Source organism: Corvus cornix, chromosome 2, assembly GCF_000738735.6.
Source record: "Corvus cornix cornix isolate S_Up_H32 chromosome 2, ASM73873v5, whole genome shotgun sequence".
Lineage (NCBI taxonomy): Eukaryota > Metazoa > Chordata > Aves > Passeriformes > Corvidae > Corvus > Corvus cornix.
Window position 1 is genome coordinate 111,451,513 of NC_046333.1, and position 18,309 is coordinate 111,469,821.

Genomic DNA, 18,309 nt, shown 5'->3' on the forward strand with positions numbered 1-18,309 from the left:
ACGATCAATGAACATGAATGCAAGAGTCACTGAACCTGACGTAAAAAAAAGCACTGCCATTTGCTATTGTGTAATTCTGTCATTTTCAGGGCACTTACACTAAAAGACAGAAGTGGAGAGGATAAGCCTGTTGGAGGTTTTTAAGTGCAAGACTCATACAAGTACTAAGCACTTCCCTGCAAACACTTTCTGCCCTGGGAAAGGGATTGATCGCCCTTATACAAAGAAGAAGGGCTTGGAATAATCAGAAAGCTTCTCTCAATTATTTTTAAAAGAAGTTGTAACAGTTGGGAGGAAACAGCAGCAGTGGGGGAATAGGAAAAATGGCGTTGACTCCATCTTACTCCCAAATTAAAAATGCTTCTTCTGGTTTTATTTAATTGCTGATATCTCCTTGAAAGCCATCTGCTTTCTCTCTCAGTGTTAATGGCTTCTAGCAGAGCTGGAAAGTAGAATACAGACACCCAACATGTACACACATACATGGTGACTCTGCAGCACACATGAGATGCGCTTTTACTTTGTGTTCCTGCATCTTAATTTCCACCTAGGGGATCCAGCACAGCATCAAGTTTGTGCTGGTCACCTGTGTTAAGGGGGAAGGAAACAAGATTAAAGAGGAGGAGGGAGAAAGGGATAAACAGTTTAAAAAAGTAGCAGAAAAACAAAAGAAAGAAAAATGAGCAAAAGCAAAGGTTTGGCTACACAGAAGAAAGACAATGGTTCTGCAGTGACAGAGTAGAGCCAAACACCGAAGGGCAAAAGCCCTCACAGTGATCAAGGTCTGCTCTGCTAAATACAAGACAAATGGTACCTCTGGCTCACATCCACACAGCTTAGAAATACTTCCCATTATTGCAAACTGGTCACATCCACACGGCACAGCATCTGCTAGAGGGGTGTTGGGCCTCATCATCTGGCCCCACACACCCAACACATCATTAGCATTCAGTATGTTTAAGTTCAAAGTATTTGAAACAATCTGGAGACTACACTGTAACCCAGCAATATGGCACTTTCAGAGCACGAAAGCAAGCCCTGTCTGCTGTGCATGTTCAGAAAACCAAAAGCCCATGTTGGCAGAGTGCTGAAGGATGGTGAAACCAAAAAAATGATGTGCACTGTCTCCAGAACAGACTACTTCCAAACCAAAGCCCGGCTATTGCCTTGGGGAGACTTTAGAGAGAATAAACAAACAAACAAACAAAACCCAAACAAGGAGTGAGCTAACCATTAGTGAGAGCAGACACTGGATCTTCACTGGACTGCCTAGCCCTCTCCAGCTTTGCATTGTGGAGGCATCACAAGAATAAAATTTTGGAATGACTACAATGAAGAGAAAAATATAAAACATGTCTACATAAACTTCAAAGTCAGGAGAGAAAGCAAGCTGCAAGAAATGTAGTTGCATAACTACATTACATAATTATTTCAACTCCAGCTGCTCTTTATACTAACAGACTATTCCTTTCCTGTACTTAAATCATCTTGTCCCAGGTAGCACCATATTGTGCCATTCAGTCATTTACATTCACCACACCTGTGTTTTGTAAATGACAGACAAGGGGATGGGAGGCATGACAATGGACTCTCTTTTGCACAAGATGAGGTTTTCTTGTGGTTTTGAAAGCTGCAAAATGACCCTCCCAATCCAGGGCATGAACCAGTCGCTATTTAAGAGAGCTCAGTGGGAAATCACCCTTCTGGGCAATGTCTTATGCAACATGAAATTGGCTTCCGTGATACATTACACTTCAGGAACCAGACAAAAATTAAAGAAAATACTGAAATACTGGCACATCTGGTAACAATTTTCCATCAATCTTTCCAATTCCTAGACTACATTAAACATGTGGAGTTTAATTCTACTTCATATATGTTTTTTACAGGTTTGTAGTTGTTATGGGACACAATATTGGATTTTAACAAAACTTCACAAAGGAAAGAAAGAGAAGCATGCTATAAACAACAGAGCTCCACAACACAGTGGATGCCAAATGTGTTCAGCAGTTTAAGTGTTCATGTATTCCAAAACCCAGTCCCGTTATTTCTAACAATAGAATTGTTTTACATTATATCATCAGTTAGTTAATTATTCATAACTAATGGCTTGGATTTTCTATCTCCTACTGCTTAAACAGTAGGAGATAGTTTGGACTATCCTGCATTTCTCCCCACCCATATATATATATATATAAGGTCACCAATATCTAAGTCCAGGAGTTATAAGCCTGTACTAGGGCTTGGTGCAGCTGCACTGTGAAGGAAGAGGCTGTACAAGTTTGGCTCCTGAACTCTTCTCTCCCCTCCCACTTTGCCCCCTTCAGTTCCATTAGCCTGTGCACCCTACAGATAGGAAATATAATTAGATTTTCCTTCCACCTGATACTATTCCTAGTAAATACTAGAATGTCATGGTTTGTGCAATTCAACAATTGTGGTTGGTATTACTAAGTCATCAGGAAGGTGTTATTACACAAACTACTGTCCTGGGGATGTTTTGTTGCATAGGTATATTTATCACTCACCTCCTCATTTTCAGGAATCCTGACACACATGTTGAGTCACAGGCCACATCCTTTCCCTTAATGAAGTAGGTATGGACCCATGTCCATGAGGTCATGGGCACATAAGAGCTGTGGTTCAGGACAGGCTACTCTTAGGGACTCATGCCTGCAAGTGGCACATCCCCTTGCCTGCAGAGCAGTGTCATTGCCTTAGGATCACAGAACCATGGGTTCGGATCACAGGATCATTCAGGTCAGAAGGGACCTCAGCAGGTCTCCTCCTTCTCAATGTAGGCTCAGCCAGGAGCTCAAAACCAAGTGCTTTATACAGACCAGAGAGAGGTGGACAGCCAGTGGGACTGGAAGTCAGCAACCATTTTTCAACTAGTAGTAGTTATATTAAGGATGCTGCCTAATTTGTCTTCAGGAAAAGACTTTGTTCAGTGGGACATGTTCAAGCACTTAACAACAAAGCCAAAATAATTAAAAATAACATAGAAACATGATTAAATATTGAGCAAGGGATAATAGAAGACAGCTACATGTGTGCTGCTGTAAAGGGACAAAGAGGCTGGCCCAGATTGGTAAAAATATAAATCCTGCAAAAACCAAAACCTGCACACTCTCAAGGAACTACACAACTGATCCTTAACTCGCTATTCAAAGAAGCTCTAACATAGCAAGAAAGTTGATTTCTATGGGGGTTTTTTGTGCAGACTGGTCTTCTACACTTGGTAAAAGGAAACAACAGAAGGATTTTGTGCTACACCTATTTCTGTGTGTGTACAAACATGTATGTGCCCTTTAAAGATCAAACAGTAGACCAAGTACCTATCCAGCTGGAGCTCTGCCAGAGTGTGCACCTAAGGCCCTGGGGAACCCAAAGAAACCACTCCAGGCCCAAAGGAAAGACAGGTTAAAAGTGTGTTGTAGTTTTCACAAGAGATGCTAAACAGGGGTTCTGTAGCACATACACTAAACCCTTGTGTTATCTAATATCCTGATGCACAAGAGAGGGAATACTTCACAGAAAGATTCCTCTCTCTATAAAACAACCCTTAGAAGAAGGGTTCCCCTAGATTTATAGCAAACAATCCGCAACCAAATCACAGATATATCTTTGCAATTAGTCTTCTATTAAAACACAGATGAATAAACAAAAATACATATGTATACATGTGATGCCTTAGGATTTTGGCTTTTATACTTTCCAGATCCTGTACTGCTTTAGTGTGTAACTCTAAAACTCCACATAGCCTGTTAGCTACTGTTCTCCCATTCTGGTTAGACATAACAAATCCTCTCTAGGCTTGGACTTCAAGGACACCTTGTTGTCCCAGGCCCTGAAATATGTAAACAAAGCCTCTAAAAAGGGGGAACAAACTTGGGGTAATGACATCATTACCTGAAATTGTAATTGGAGAATTAACCCTGATATGCAAATGGACCAAACTTATAAAAGTGTGAAAAACCCGTCGTCCATTTTGGGTGTAGCCCTAGGGCTCTGTACCCATAGTGTACATTTATTGAAGGCCCTTCAATAAATACGTGCTTTCATCCTCTTAATTTTGTCTAGCCTCTGTTTTTAGGTAGCCCCACAAGGCATCACATGCATATTCTACACATAAAAATCCAATAAGCACTTCAGAACACTAACATCTCTTGATAAAGCAATAAAATGAGATTATGCAGTTGGTATCTGCACTTTTATGAGATTCAACATGGCACACAACTCTTTATATTGAGCATATTTGTCCTAAAAGTGATCTAATGAACCTTTATAAATTCACGGGCATAATATTGCACTCAAAACCATGTACAATTTCCCATGATTGGGAAAAAAGTCCTGCGGCAAGTGATATCAACTGCAGCATCTCAGTGACGTGATTTCATTAAGTTCTTGGTTTATTAGCATATGATACGTAGAAGGAAGATAATGATTACAGAAATCTTGAAATGCTACATTATGTCAGCTACAATTACAACAGGATGAGGAAAAAGAGGTAATGTGTGCATAAAGATTGTCTTTCAGAATTACATATTCAGTTGGACTGTGGCTCTTTGACACATGAGACACATGAACGCAGTGACAGATAATGTAAGAGTAATGGTTTGGTTTATTTCACTTACTATTCAACAACATTTAATTACAACCCCAGTCTTCCAATCCATCAAAGTAACATGAAGAGGACTGCAAGATTTTATTTGTAGAACAGTGGGCTGTTGAGTCACGGTTTTATTGAAGCCAGATGACATTAGTTTTTCCTGCCTCAAATATTCAAGGACTTTATTAAATTGCAGTGGTTTGAAAAATCTAACTACAGCACACACAACTGATAACTGCTTTCAGATAATATTTGGAATGCAATATTAGTGAAAAAACCTGAAAATGCTACGTGGAAAAACACAATATAATAAACATGTAACAAAAGTACTCAACATACATAACATTGTCCATGTGCAATGAGCATTATTGCATGAGCACTACTGAATGTCTCCAAAGAAGTTCCAGATAAGCATGCAAATGAAACTCTCTTATCCTATATTTTCAAAATCTTTTAAACTCCTTGTGTTACAAGAGTTGAAAGCAAAACTACTGTTCAAGTAAGGTGAGCAGAACCCACGATTTTTCTAAATCTCATAGTTACACTTGTAGCCTTGGAAAAGCATAGACTCCACAGAAATCCAGTCTTGTTTCTGGGTGGATCCTAAACTTCCAGACAGTAATTCACTAGCTTATACTCAACACACTTTGCTCTTCTGGTATAAGCCAGTATAAGAGAAAGAGTCAGACCTTGAAATGTGAGCATCATACATCTGATCTTGTTTCTCTAACCCTCCAAAATGAGGGCTGGGATGTAATTTGAGAGACCCTAGCCCAGCGCGTTCACCTAATGCAGGATCACGTTCAGTATACATTAAGGATGCAGATCAAGTTTCCATGAGGTAATGACCCCATTGCTTGCAAGAAACAACCATGTCAGCACACTAGAAGAGAATACATTATCCAAAACTTTCCTAAAAAGGTGTCAGCAACGGTTTATTAATACTCAACACTAGATTGTTGATCTTGTCTCAGAGAAATCAAGCCATTTCTTAAGACTGATAAAATGATTGCCCAATCCCCTTTAGCACCTGTTCCAGCAGGCCTTATCAACACAAGACTGACATAGCAGACCTTAAATTTCTCTTTGTGCAGCCGAAGCTCATGTATTGTCTTTCTTTAAAAGGGCACTCATGAAGACCAACTGGCTGCTAGGCTCTTACTCCCACTTTGCTCAGACTGTTTCACACAGCTCATCTTTTCTAAGCCTCTTAGTATTCACAATGCCATTCTGAGGATGGCAAACTGTGGGCCAAAGAAGGCAGGACACATTATTCCAGCTGATACCTGATCAGTACATCAGCTACAGGAGTAAATGTAACCCTTTGACATATTTATGACACTTCCAACTTAAGAACTTTTTTCTCTTCATTGTAACAGCCACAATGCTGTTGACACTCTGATCCCCTGTATCTTTCCTGCAGTCTGTTGTCTCTTATTTTATGTTCGAAATGCTGATTTTCTTTCCCCTAAGTGCTGTACCTTGTTTACCGAATTTCTTCACATTGATTTCTGGCCATTATATCCCCTTTGCAAGTATATTTTAAATCATAAGCCCATTCTTCAAAATGCTTAGTATAGAGAAGATTTTACAATATTCTCCCTTCTGTTACTTAATGAAAGTATCAAACAGCAATGGACAGAGACACAGCTCTGTAGGTAGAATCCCACTTGACAGAACCTCCTGCTTTGACAGAGAACTTTAAATGTTTCCATTCTCTTTAAAGATGCTTCCATTCTCTTAAAAGAAACATTTTTAACTCTTTAAAATGGTTCCATTTTCCAATGATTTCATCGTAGTTACTTCTATTTACTTTACTTATGAGAACATGGGACAGTAGCAGATGCCTCACTTAAATGAAACAACTTATAACTCATTTACTCTCCCCTCCTAACACAGAGTTACCTGCTAAAAATATGGCTTAGAGGATAGAAACAGTGTGGACGAAACAAGATTAAAATGTGGAACCTCAGATGTTAATTTTTAATGTTGTATCTGATTTTTTAAATAATCTTTTCCAAGGCCTGTTGTTTGAGTCAAGCCTCTATAGTTTGTTCTTAGATCTCTTTTATTCTGAAACAGGATAAAGCATCAAAGTTTTCTGGCCTGAAAAACATCTGTGCACAGGTACTGTAAAAAAAGGTGACTCAAGGCAAATATGCAAGGGAAATCCTAAGAATGAAGGGATGAGAAGAGGCAATGGCAACATGAGCTCACCACTGACATTACTGCATTCTGGTGAGAAGGATAAAAATAAAGAACCAAATCTTGTTTTTATCTGTACTCATCACCTGGTTGTTGCAGAACAGCTTGTCTCCAACAGAAACCCAAGCAGGCAGAAAAAAAGGTAGCAGTGTAGTTCCACGGGTGCTCTTGTAGAACTGCAAAACGCTGATAAAATACAAACGTAAGAACAACATGGTCCAAACCCTGCAATTTCAGTTGGTTGTAGCTTTTTAGCTGTGTTGCTCCATGTCCTAAGGAATAGCACACAAACCAGGGATGAGAATCTTCTGCGATACAGTTGTAGCAGATCACCTGAGCATGCAACCGTCCTGGAATCAGCACCTGCCCCACAGGCAAGAAGATGGCAGAAATATCACAGCAGCAATACTCTGGGTTGTGTCTGAATGGTCTCATCATCACACCTCCACCTGTTCTCAGTGTGGTTTTGAGCAGAAAAAGGAAAACTGAATAGCTAAAGCCTCATTAACACAGAGAATCAATGGGAACAGATTTGTAAAGTGAAATAGCTAGCCCTGAGGAGCCAATGTCAGTGCTATAAGGATTTCAGAAGGTATCACATTAAACTGGTTCCATTATAATACTATGGACTGAATGTATTGAGTATACTTGTGTGTTTGTTCCCAGTACAGCTGGTTTAGGTTCATCCTAAGGGAATGCATTTTTGTGCTTTGAGATCACTCTGTGATGTAAGCCAAAGCTTGGTAATTGGAGAAAACTTGCTTCAAAAGCCTATAATATACATGGACCTAACATGCTAAAGGGTGCTGAAGTCTTTGTATTCAGTAGAGCTCTGCCATTCCCTTTGCAAAGAACTGTGCTGGTTTTGTTCTCAAGGCCCTCCTCCAACGGCAAACAGGAGACAGACAGTGCCTGAGACATACAAGTGGAGCATTCATGGTAGAGAAATGCATTCAGCTGTGCGAAAATTTTGAAAATTGCACAGCATTTTTCTCAGGCCAAATTTACCTTTACAAAAGGAGTTGATTACACAAATTATTTTTTTTTAAGCTGTGTTACGCTCAGAAGATAAATTGTGCAAAGTATGGAGTATATTAAGCCACTGACACTACTACAAATACAATGCTGCAGTGTGACATACAACAGAGAGATGGATGCCACTAAACCTAAAGATTTTATGCATGCTTCAAGTCCAGATGCAATACATTGTTTCAGCTCAATATTGAATGTATGCTCACAAATACTTTCAGAGATGACCTGGTTCTTCACAGGGCCAACTCATGTATCCCTCCACAGTACCACAGAGCTGGGTTCACCAGGAAACACAGTACAGAAATAGCCAGGAGGTTGTAAGAAGAAGTAACCCTTGCGTGCTGGGCACAGCGATCAGAGTTTAGTGCCTGCTGAGTAGGCAGCAAAGGAAGCAGCAATCTCCTCAGAGGGGCTGGGAAGCTGGAGGAGCAGGAGGCAGTAAGGCCCTAGGCCGAAAGGGAGGAGATGGCAGCCAGAGGGCAACAGGAGGTTGAAGATCACGTCTCAGGCCTGGGAGGTGGTGAGAGCAAAGCTTTGGTGATGGCAGCAGCCCAAGGTATGGGAGGGTGAGGGACAAGAGACTGTGGTAGTGATTAGTGTCTCCTTGCTGTACCCTTTTTGTATTTTTGGAGTACTTTAATCCACTGCGAGCAGCATTTAGTAATAGGCAGAGCTGCCATCACCGGCCAGGTCCTCCTACAACCTGGAGCACCAGGAAAATGGTGCAGATACCCAACCAGCTCAGCAGCACCAACCTCATGTAGCTGTACTTCTCTGTGCGTAACCTGTGCCATTTGGATTTATTTATTTCCAAGATATCCCAGTCCCAAGTCACCTCAGATAACAGAAAACTATTTGATTTCATCTTTCTAAACCCTGCACTTACCAGCATTTTTTTCAGAACACAGATGAACAGATAACTTCTCAAGAGCATTGGCTGATTCTTAGAGTTAAGAAAATCACCCTACATAGGTCTTTTTGCAATGCTGCCAAGAAAGCAATAGACTCAAATAAAATGTCTTTTGGTAGTCTTTTCCCCTGTAAATCTTAAGTTTGGCACAACGATTACAAGTTTTCAAAAGAATGTTGTTTTGATTCTTCGCATCTGCACTTGTTTGAAGCTATTTTCATTCAAGTGATAAGAAAGAATGTAATACAAGCGTTCCTTGTATTTCTACTATGAACTCAAATAATTTAGGAAAGTTACTTAAATAACAATGTCCGTTTATGCTAAAAATAGCTTTTTATTTTTCCTCCTCCGGATCTCAGGCAAGACTGCGGCTTCACCATTCAAGCACAGACCTGTGCAGCTCACGCCCAGTGGCCAGAAGCAGCTCGCAGAATGTTTTATCCCACTCACATTGGAGACACACAAACAGGTTGGTACATTTTAATGAGCTGCTGTGCAAAACGAGTTCCTAGTAAGCAACATGGAGAACACTCTCAAAGCCACAGTTCCTCCACCTTCATTCCTGCTGACGTGAACAGGCAGAGCTGCTGGCCCTGGGAAGGGAAGAGCTTGATAGGAACCAGGAAAAGCTGAGCACCCTGGTTGGAGCCCAGCCTGGGAAGGCACATGTTAAGAGCAAGAAGGCAGGAATCTTGGGGAGCATGGTGTAGGGGCTGCTCTGGGAAACTGAACATAACAGAAAATAAAAGGTTGGTAGAAGCCGGCATGCCCCCCATGCTTTTCACAGGGAATAGGGTGAGGGTGTGTGAACAGGGTGGCATGGCCCATCTCAGACACCTGCCCCTCAACTAAAGCAAACCTGGATAATTCCCTGTACTGCATCCCCTCTAACTCTTAAGTCTGTGACATAACACTGGTAAATCCAAATATCTAAAGATTCACCCATTTATTTGGATTCTGCATGCTGGTTATTTGCAAACACAAGGTTTAGTTCAAATTATTTAAAGTAAGTTTTTCTTTTTTTTCCCCTTGGCTTTCTTATTTATTTATCAATGCCAGAGCATTCCTGTGTCCAAAGGCTTTGCAGAGAGCCAGACAAACAGCATCAATGCATGATTTCTTAGAGAAACACCGGATACCTCCAAAACCACGCTGCTCTAAAACGGGCAGAGCTTTTCTAGACGTTGATGCTCACTCAAAACCCAGTTCACTCTGTCTCCACCGAGACCTGCCGCCCCGCGAACGCCCAGCTCCTGCCCAGGGCACGCACTCGATCAGAGCCGAGCCCAGGCCAGGTGCGGGCGGGCACAGGTGGAGGTGCGGGACATCCCCCCTGCGGGCACAGGTAGAGCCCTGCGGACCCTCCGCGGCGGCGGAGGGATGGCCCGGCCGGCCGGGGCCGCAAGCACAGCGGGGCTGGGCTGGGATCCAGCCGCCCCGAGCGCAGCGCTCCGGAGCCCAGAGACGCGACACGGGGAGGACCGTCCGCCGCCCTCCCTCCCGGCGCCGGGGCTGCCCTTACCTTGTAGTGTCGGAAGCCGTGCAGCTGCCGGCCGCTCACATACCGCCACCGCCACATCGCCGTCCTGCGCCGCGCCGCGCTGGCAGCGAGGCACGGAGGGACGGCGGGGACGGGAGGATGGGTGAGGGAGGCGGCGGGGCCGGGGGCGGGCGGAGGGCGGCTCCGCGGCCGCGCCCCGCGGGCTGGACCTGCCCCCGGCTCCGGGCATCCGCGCCGGGGGTGCCCGCGGGGCTGGGTCCGGGCGGCTCCCGTGGGAGCAGGCGTTCCCCCGCGGCCCCGGGACCATCCCGGGGCCCGCCTGCCAACAGCGTGTGTTACACACCCGCGATGACCTCACGGTATTCGGCTGGGCACAGCCAAGGCACGTCGCAGAACCACCTCCGAACTGTTTTTCTGGCTACGTATCTGTTAAAGGTGCCGTATTTACAGCGTGCGCGATGTAAAGTCTCATGAAGTCGTGATGTGCCCGTGAAGTCGCTATACAGAACAAGGCTGAGTAACAAATACGAAACGTGCCAAGTAACACTACACAAAACAATGTTAAGTAACGTGTTTCAGAAACAGGTGACACTGAGGATTAAGGTATATATTTGCATTCCAGCAATAATCTGGGTCTTGCATCTCTTTATTACACCTGCACTGGAGCCTGCCACACCACATCAGTCAGCAGTGCACTCTGAGCCTCCTGATTTCTAGGGAAGTGAGGCACCGGTATAGGCAAAAAAAAAAAAAAAAAAGACTGGAAAACATCAGGAGTAATGTTTCAGCTGCAAACGTATTTAAGCATATGGCATGACACCTTGTGTTACCTTCGCTGTACACTACAGGGAGAGAGAGTTGAAATCATACACATCAGGGTCTGAGATTTTATGGACCAAATGGAATCTATCCAGAAAGCAAATCAATTAAAATCCATTACTTGCAACCCACGAGACATCTTATGTATTATGAGAGTCAGTGTTATTTTACAAACTGTGCAAGTTCGATAGGAATTATATACAAGTTATGATCGTTAAGTGCAAACTGTATACAGTGGTTCTTGTTCTGTATTAGTAATTACACATTAATCAATTGAGATGTTCTTACACCTGCATTCTGCTTACAGCAGCAGCAGCTAAACTTCTGCTCTTGAAAACAACCCAGAACTTTAACTTAGCATCAGGTTACTGAGTTAGGAGCTTGATACCAGTAAGGAAAGCTAAAGTGTTTGGAGTTAATGTTTTTCATGAGACAACTCTAATTTTAATTAATATTCATACCCTGAATTTTGATTTGGGATCCCCTTCATTGTTACTATCATGTTTTTAAGTTGTGTTGTGCTATTAGATTACTTTCCAAGGGTAGATAAGAAAAGATTTGTGACCTCTACCATACTCAGTGCAATTCTTTTATGCAAGTAAGTTACTAAAACTGGCCAAACCATTTTATAGTTCACTTTCACTTCTTAACTCTAACCTTGGAAGCTCCAAACATGAAAGCAGAAATTTGTCTGAAAAACTATTAGGAAATTTGTCTGAAAAACTATTAGGAGTGTGATGGACAGTAGTAGAATAGGTGCTTGTTTTTCTGAAAGGTAGAAGGTAGGCAAAACAAAGTAATTTTTTCTTTTTGCAGCCCTGTGTCAAAAATATAAAGATACAGAAAACACAGAGATATAGTGTAGCAGTGCAGGTGGCCTGCAGCTACTCTTTATCCTGAGGAGAACTCAGACAACCAGCTGTGGTGGTTAGCAACCCAAGTTTAGCATGTAACTTTGCAGTCATGGTGAGAACCCATGAGTCCCTTGTTTTTGCCTTTTGTATGTTTTCCCCTGATTGGTTAATACTTTGTCACCCTGTGTTATGTATGAAGTTATGTATATTCATTTTCCTTCCTTAATATGTATTAGTTCTAGAAAGTTCCTTGTTCCTCAACGCCCCATTGGATCCTTCCCTGAGTCCCTCCTGTGTGCTGTTCCCATTGGTTCCCTTCCTGTCACCTGCTTGTCTCTATCCCATTGGCTGAGATCCCTTTCCCCGCCTATTCTGTACCCAGTATAAGATCCCTGGACCCTCCCCCCAATTGGCTTCTTCGTCCCTTTCGTTTCCCGGGAATAAACCTGTGTGGAGCACATACGGAGAGTCCCTTCTCTTTACTTGTTTGCCTTCGCCTGCGTAACAGCGATAGAAGGATACAGCACCTTTGGGTGAGGAGCTCTACCCCGTTTTCATCGTGTGCTGGGCACTGAGTGCCGCCTTCCAGAGGGGTTTCAGCATTGACCTCCGGGCTTCCTTGTGTTGGCACGCGAGGGGAAAAACCCCTTTTTTCCAGCTCCCAGTGGCTGGAAACCCCTCCAATATTGCAGACAGAAAATAAAAATTTTATTTCCTATTCTCTCGACGGTATTTTGGTGATAAATGAAACACTTAAAAAAACCCCTTAGAATTACTCCACTAAACAAGGAATGTTAAAGACTGCTTACATGTAAAAATGCAATTGCTTGAACTCGTACTTCAGCATGTTCTGTGTCTGCTAATGAGCACATCAAAGGAGGCAGCCTAAGTTACGCTAAAGAGCAGGAAAGGAACCGGTGAATGAGTATGGAACAGCACAGAGCAAGCTATGACACAAATAAGATGGGGTTTGAGAATACAGTGGAAATTATACTGATGTGCTAGCTGTTGATTTAAGGAACTTCCTTGATTTAGGCATCATGATTCATATCAATCGTTGGCCCCTAAAACCGCACACACAGACTGGCCAAGCCCAGGTGCAAGCCAAGGTCAAGCCACGTGCTTTACTGCTACACCTGATGTTCTCACTGTCTCCATGCCATATTCACGTATATATTTAGAGCTTATTCTATGGATATACTTTTCAATCTGAGGTGATTCAGAGTTCTTTTCTGGACAATTGTTTGAGCTGTGATCCAAGCTGTCTGCCCTACATGCAGGACTGTGGGAAGAGCAGTGAAAGCAGCCTGAAGGCTGCAGCACATTCCCTTGATTCTTTTCTGGAAGAGTAATGAGTCGTAGCCTGCATAAGGAGGAGCTCTAACTGGCACGTGAGTATTACTACCTGAACAAACTTCCATTTCATGAGCTTGATCGTGGATGAGATGAGCATTAAGACAAAAGGCCAGATCAGAGTACCGTTAACTTCCACTATAGAAAAAGCTCAAGTCTTTTCACAACTGTTATTACAGCTGGTGATGGGGTCAGTGGCTCTGACCCAGGAAGAGGTGACCGGTCCGGGGAGATGGTCCCGAAAGGAATCGCGTTCCCGAGGCCCGGTGTCTTCCCTCAGCTGCTGGCAGGAAGGCCCTTGCAGAGACTGTCAGCTCTTTAGTGATATCAGCTCGTGATTCCAGCTCAGCTCTGCAGGGCAGCCTCCAGGCCCAGCCAGACCAGAGAGAGACGAGAAGGCCCGTGTGGCTGGTTCCACACGGAAGGTAGCTTTATTGTGGGTTCCCTCCGGCGAAGGGGAAAGCCAGGGATGAGAACTCCCTCTCACAGGGGCAGAGGCCTTAGCTTTTATAGGGATACAGGGGTGGGTGAAGGCCAATGGGTTACAAAGGATCTGCATAGGGTCTCCTAAAGGATTGTGGGTCTGTCTTTTCTCGGCGTGACCAAAGAAGTGGTTGCCTTTCCAGGGAGTCCTGCTGAGCGACTGTGAAATCTCTTATCTCAGCAGAGATCCCTCCAGGGCAGGGGCTGGGCATACCCCACAAACTGTGGCTGGAACTTTTACAACAGGTCAGACTTTATTAAGAGCATGATCCAAACATGGCTTTCTGCAGCTTGGAGGAAATAATTCCACGTCAGATTCGAATTCAGTGAAATCAGCAATGGAATTCCCAGGTCTTCAGTGCTATTTATTAATTACGTGTAGTACTGAGAAGAAAATAATTATTTATTATTGTGAAAGAGTGGACATATTGTACCAGTGGATTATGCAAGAAAAAGTTAAAAATAAAGCTGTTCAACAGATTCAAATGGTATTTTTTTGAAAAACAGAAACCAAACATGAATACAAATGTATTCCTTATCCACCAGAATGGTAGGCAAATAGATGAGGGCTCAGGATGGCCCAGAATAAATACATATATGCACATATATATAAGTATAAAAAGTAAATAATAAATCAATAAATCCTTGAGTTTCATTTTTTTCTCTCTGTTATAAGTTATAATAATAAATTAATAATGATGGAGTTTCTTGGTTCGGGAAGATTGCCTAGTATGGCAAATTTGGCTTTTAATAATTTATTGTCTTGCTTATTGCCCACCTTAAAGCTGTGTACTATGCAATAGGCTTTATCTAGAGGGCATCTAATAGCACATTCCTGCCTACTTTAATAAGTGAAAAAAAAGCAGAGAGAAATAATGTAGAAGGCAAGCCCAAAATGATCAGCTGCCAAAGCAGTAGAAGAAGGGACTAATGTATTACCCTACCCACTTTTTAACATACTGTTCTCCCTTGGGCAAGGCATTTTTCAGGAAGAGTGTTTGCAAAGTCTTCAACACAAGGGCACACCATAGTCATGGTAAAACCAATTAGGCTACAGTAGTATTAATACTAGACCTAAAAGAGAAAATTCAATATCCAGAGTTACTGAAATTTATAAAGCGCTGTGTCATCGGCCCCTCAGTAATTTTAAAATCTTGTTGAATAAATTAAGAGGAAAAGCTTCCGTGGGAGTAAACTGGTCTAACGATTGAAGTTTAAAATATGCCACTTTTTTCCAGCTTTGAATATGTGCCTGCATTTTTTCTCCCCAGCTAGAGCCAAAAGAGAGTACTTTTATGATAGACGTTCAGTTTCAGCTTGGAAAATATTATTTTATTTGCAGTTACCTCATTAAACTACAGGGACACCTTATAAAAAGTAGGCAAATATGTTTCCCAAATATGTCTGTCTGTCAGAAAGTTATGTACTCATATTCCTTTTATAGCACTGACACAGAGAAATAGCAGGAGAAGACAAAAATGTCAGCCAGCCATTGCAAGATGCCATGGGGAGCACTTGGAGCTGGGATGATGAGATGACCTGGCTTAGGCTCAGCGTGGAGCCACTGTGTGCCAGTCGACAGTCAGGACACTCCAGAGGCTGGAGCCCCTCACGTCTTTATGACCCAGGGGCAAGGGCTGGTAAAGAGATGCTTCCTGGGTATGTTGATTCATTTAAAACCTATTTTTGCTTTTGATTCTTAAACGATCAGCTATTAATTTTTAATTTGTGTGAATGTAAGAACTTGACTTTTTGATTCACTGCAACCTGGAATCCCCTGAGGGGTTTTGTGGGGGGGTTTTCCCCATTTCTTCCACAGTTTACAGCTTGCCCCAGCACAGCGATGTGCTGTACTGTGAAATGGTACAATTCAATTTCATGTGGAACTGACATTGTAGCTTGAGGATTAAAAAGACTGAAGTGTTTATTGTTGTTTCCTAAAAAAAAACCTTAGAAAGCCTGGAATGATCAAACTGCAACAGAGTCTGCAGAAGAAAATGTTATTTTGGATCTAGACTGGGATCTGTCTGGGATTTAGCCTAGGTCCTTTGGATCATCTCTTGCCTGACAAACTTATAAAACTCTATCTGACCTGAAAGACTCTAAAATATTTGATGAGTTTTTCCTCATCTACTTCATCCCAATTCAGTGTCTGGGATGCTTGTGACTTTTAAAACTTTCCTGAGGACATGACTCAAACCAAAAACCTTTCTCTGTGTTTGAATTTGACATTGTCTGTACTAGACTTTGTACACTGGAAAGCTTTTAAAGCTCTAACTTAATGCTCTGTAGGAGGAAATGAATCCATAAATCCATATTAGAATGAAGGACGGGCACATTCAATCAATATAAAAAAGTGCTCCAAACTTCAGTAATTTAAGATTCCTTATCTTTTGACTCCTCTGTATAAAATGCATTTTATGTCTTTGAAAGAGTTCTTTCTACACATGGATTAAGGAACATTGGTGCAATCAACAGCACCACCAACAAATAAATGCCCTTTTTTCTGGATTTCACTAAAGAAATCAATTTTTATTGCTAAGAGAAATTTTATATTTTTCATAGAATTTTCATGTAACAAAAATACAAAAAGTACACAATTTCTTAATGTTCCCTGAGCAGCAGTAGATTTGATCTTGAGTGCAAATACAGTCAATCAGTATATCAGATAAAACAGTGGACTCAAACTATTATTTAAGCCTGTGAAAACACAAATATGCTTGTATATGTAGTTGAAAAACCAGTTCTTCAAAAATTACCTAACCAATTATGTTAATTATTACTTCCAAAATATAATGCACAGAAATTTTTTATGGACTTGAAGAATAATGTACTGATATTACGAAATTTAAGTTTTTGTCAAGAAGCTTAGCTTTTACTATTCTTTCTTCACATTATTTCAAATAATGAAACAGAAATATTATTTTTAAAAAGTCGCAGCTCTATTTTAATTCCTCATATACAGGGTGGTTTTCTCACATGCTTCCTCTACTTCCATGTCACTTCAGTTCTTGTTTGTGAAGAACATGAAAACAAATAGAAGAAATCTATTGATTGGGTCACCTTCTTGGGATTCTATAGAAGTAAGTTCCTCCCAGGTGTAAGCACCTTGGAATCCTTGGAAGGAGTTTATGTACAGAAAAAAAATACACTCACTAAAACAGACCAGACTTCTGTGGTCCATTTCTCTGTGGTTTAGCTCTAACACAAGATTATTTAGCTGAGTAGTGCAATAACATACTTTTTCAAAGAAAACCACCTTGAGGATATATAATAGAATTAATTTGTCAGTCTGGTAATTTTAGAAGAAATACCGCAAATTTTTGGAAGGATGAGAACCCAGTGCTTTTAATTCTGTTTTGAACATAAAAATCAAAGGCAGTATGGGGTTTGGATGATGTCTTTGGCTCTTCTGTTTGCAAAATCCACTTTAATTAGTGGCAGTTTTATAAAGAACACCGGATGGGTATTTGCCATAGGGTGCTTTGGAAAAAATACAAACTCTGAACTATAGACAGATATATGTAATTAGAGCTCAACAATAAAAATGCAGTCATGCAGTACCTTCTATCAAAATGTAAGTACTTCATTAATTCTAATTAAGCTACGAGATACAACTACCTCATTTTACAAAGACTGTTTATTATTATCTGTATTTAACAGCAGCAGACAGCCAAGGCAACCTTCTAAAGAACATACAATAAGCAATATAAAGATAACCTATCTGTCCCTTTTCTGCCCGTGTTTCCACTTGCACCAGTAACACATTTGCAAAGGTGATCAGCCCTTTTTTCCTTGTTAGCTGCAACGTACCATTTTACAGAAGTCCATGCAAAGCTGTTTCTAAACAAAGCTGTTTCCTAAACAAAGCTTTTTGTTTAGGAAGTTAAAAAATCTTATTTTAATGGCGTAACAGCAAACGTATTTTTCATCAAGTGCGTTGTGTGTAGACATTACTTGCTTAGATACGTAGCCAGTGTTTCCATCCCTGTGCTTTATTTCCTTGTGGTGTTAAGCATTCTTTCGAGATTTACTTCTGGGTGAACCTGGGTATCACGAAGCATGTATGAGTGACCTCGGCTATCAGGAAGGATGCAGAGGCGAAACCCAGGTTGAAAAACCTCCTCAGACAGGGAGAGACCTCAGACGTCGCTCTCCTCACCACCCCCTCAGAAATCAGCACTGCCAAGTCAACCCCTGCCCTGGGCAGAGAACAGACGGCTCCTCGCTCGCGGCACGCCCAGCTCCGCCTGGGGCCTCGGGGCAGCCCGGCGGGGAAGGAGGAGGAAGGCGGTGGCAGCAGTGGCGTTTCCCGCCGGGAAATCCCCGACGGCTCCCGAGGAGCGGCCCCGCAGCCGCGGCCCCGAGCAGTGACACGCCAACACGGATCGGCTGCCGCGCCCTCAGGGCTGCCGGCCCCGCGCGCGCGCACCGCGCCCCTCTGCCCGGGAACACCGCCCTGCCCCGTGACGTCACCCGCACCCCGCCCAATCAGGAGCCGCGGCTCTGGCGGCGCCAAAGCTGCAAAGGGCGGGCGCGG

General features: G+C 42.4%; 1 protein-coding gene across 3 annotated transcripts in view; it reads right to left on the bottom strand.

Annotated features, from left to right (window-relative positions):
* The window catches only part of SELENOI (selenoprotein I), a 56,410-nt gene extending 45,995 nt beyond the window's left edge, over positions 1-10,415 (bottom strand). For 2 of the 3 annotated variants that reach the window (XM_039549801.1, XM_039549799.1), the window contains exon 1: positions 10,282-10,415. In XM_039549801.1, the coding sequence (XP_039405735.1) occupies positions 10,282-10,338 (57 nt within the window). In that variant the 5' untranslated portion in view covers positions 10,339-10,415. Of the gene's footprint in view, positions 1-6,903; positions 7,004-10,281 lie in introns of all 3 variants that reach the window. The other variant, XM_039549800.1, reaches the window with a different exon arrangement.
* Between the last annotated feature and the right edge of the window lie 7,894 nt (positions 10,416-18,309).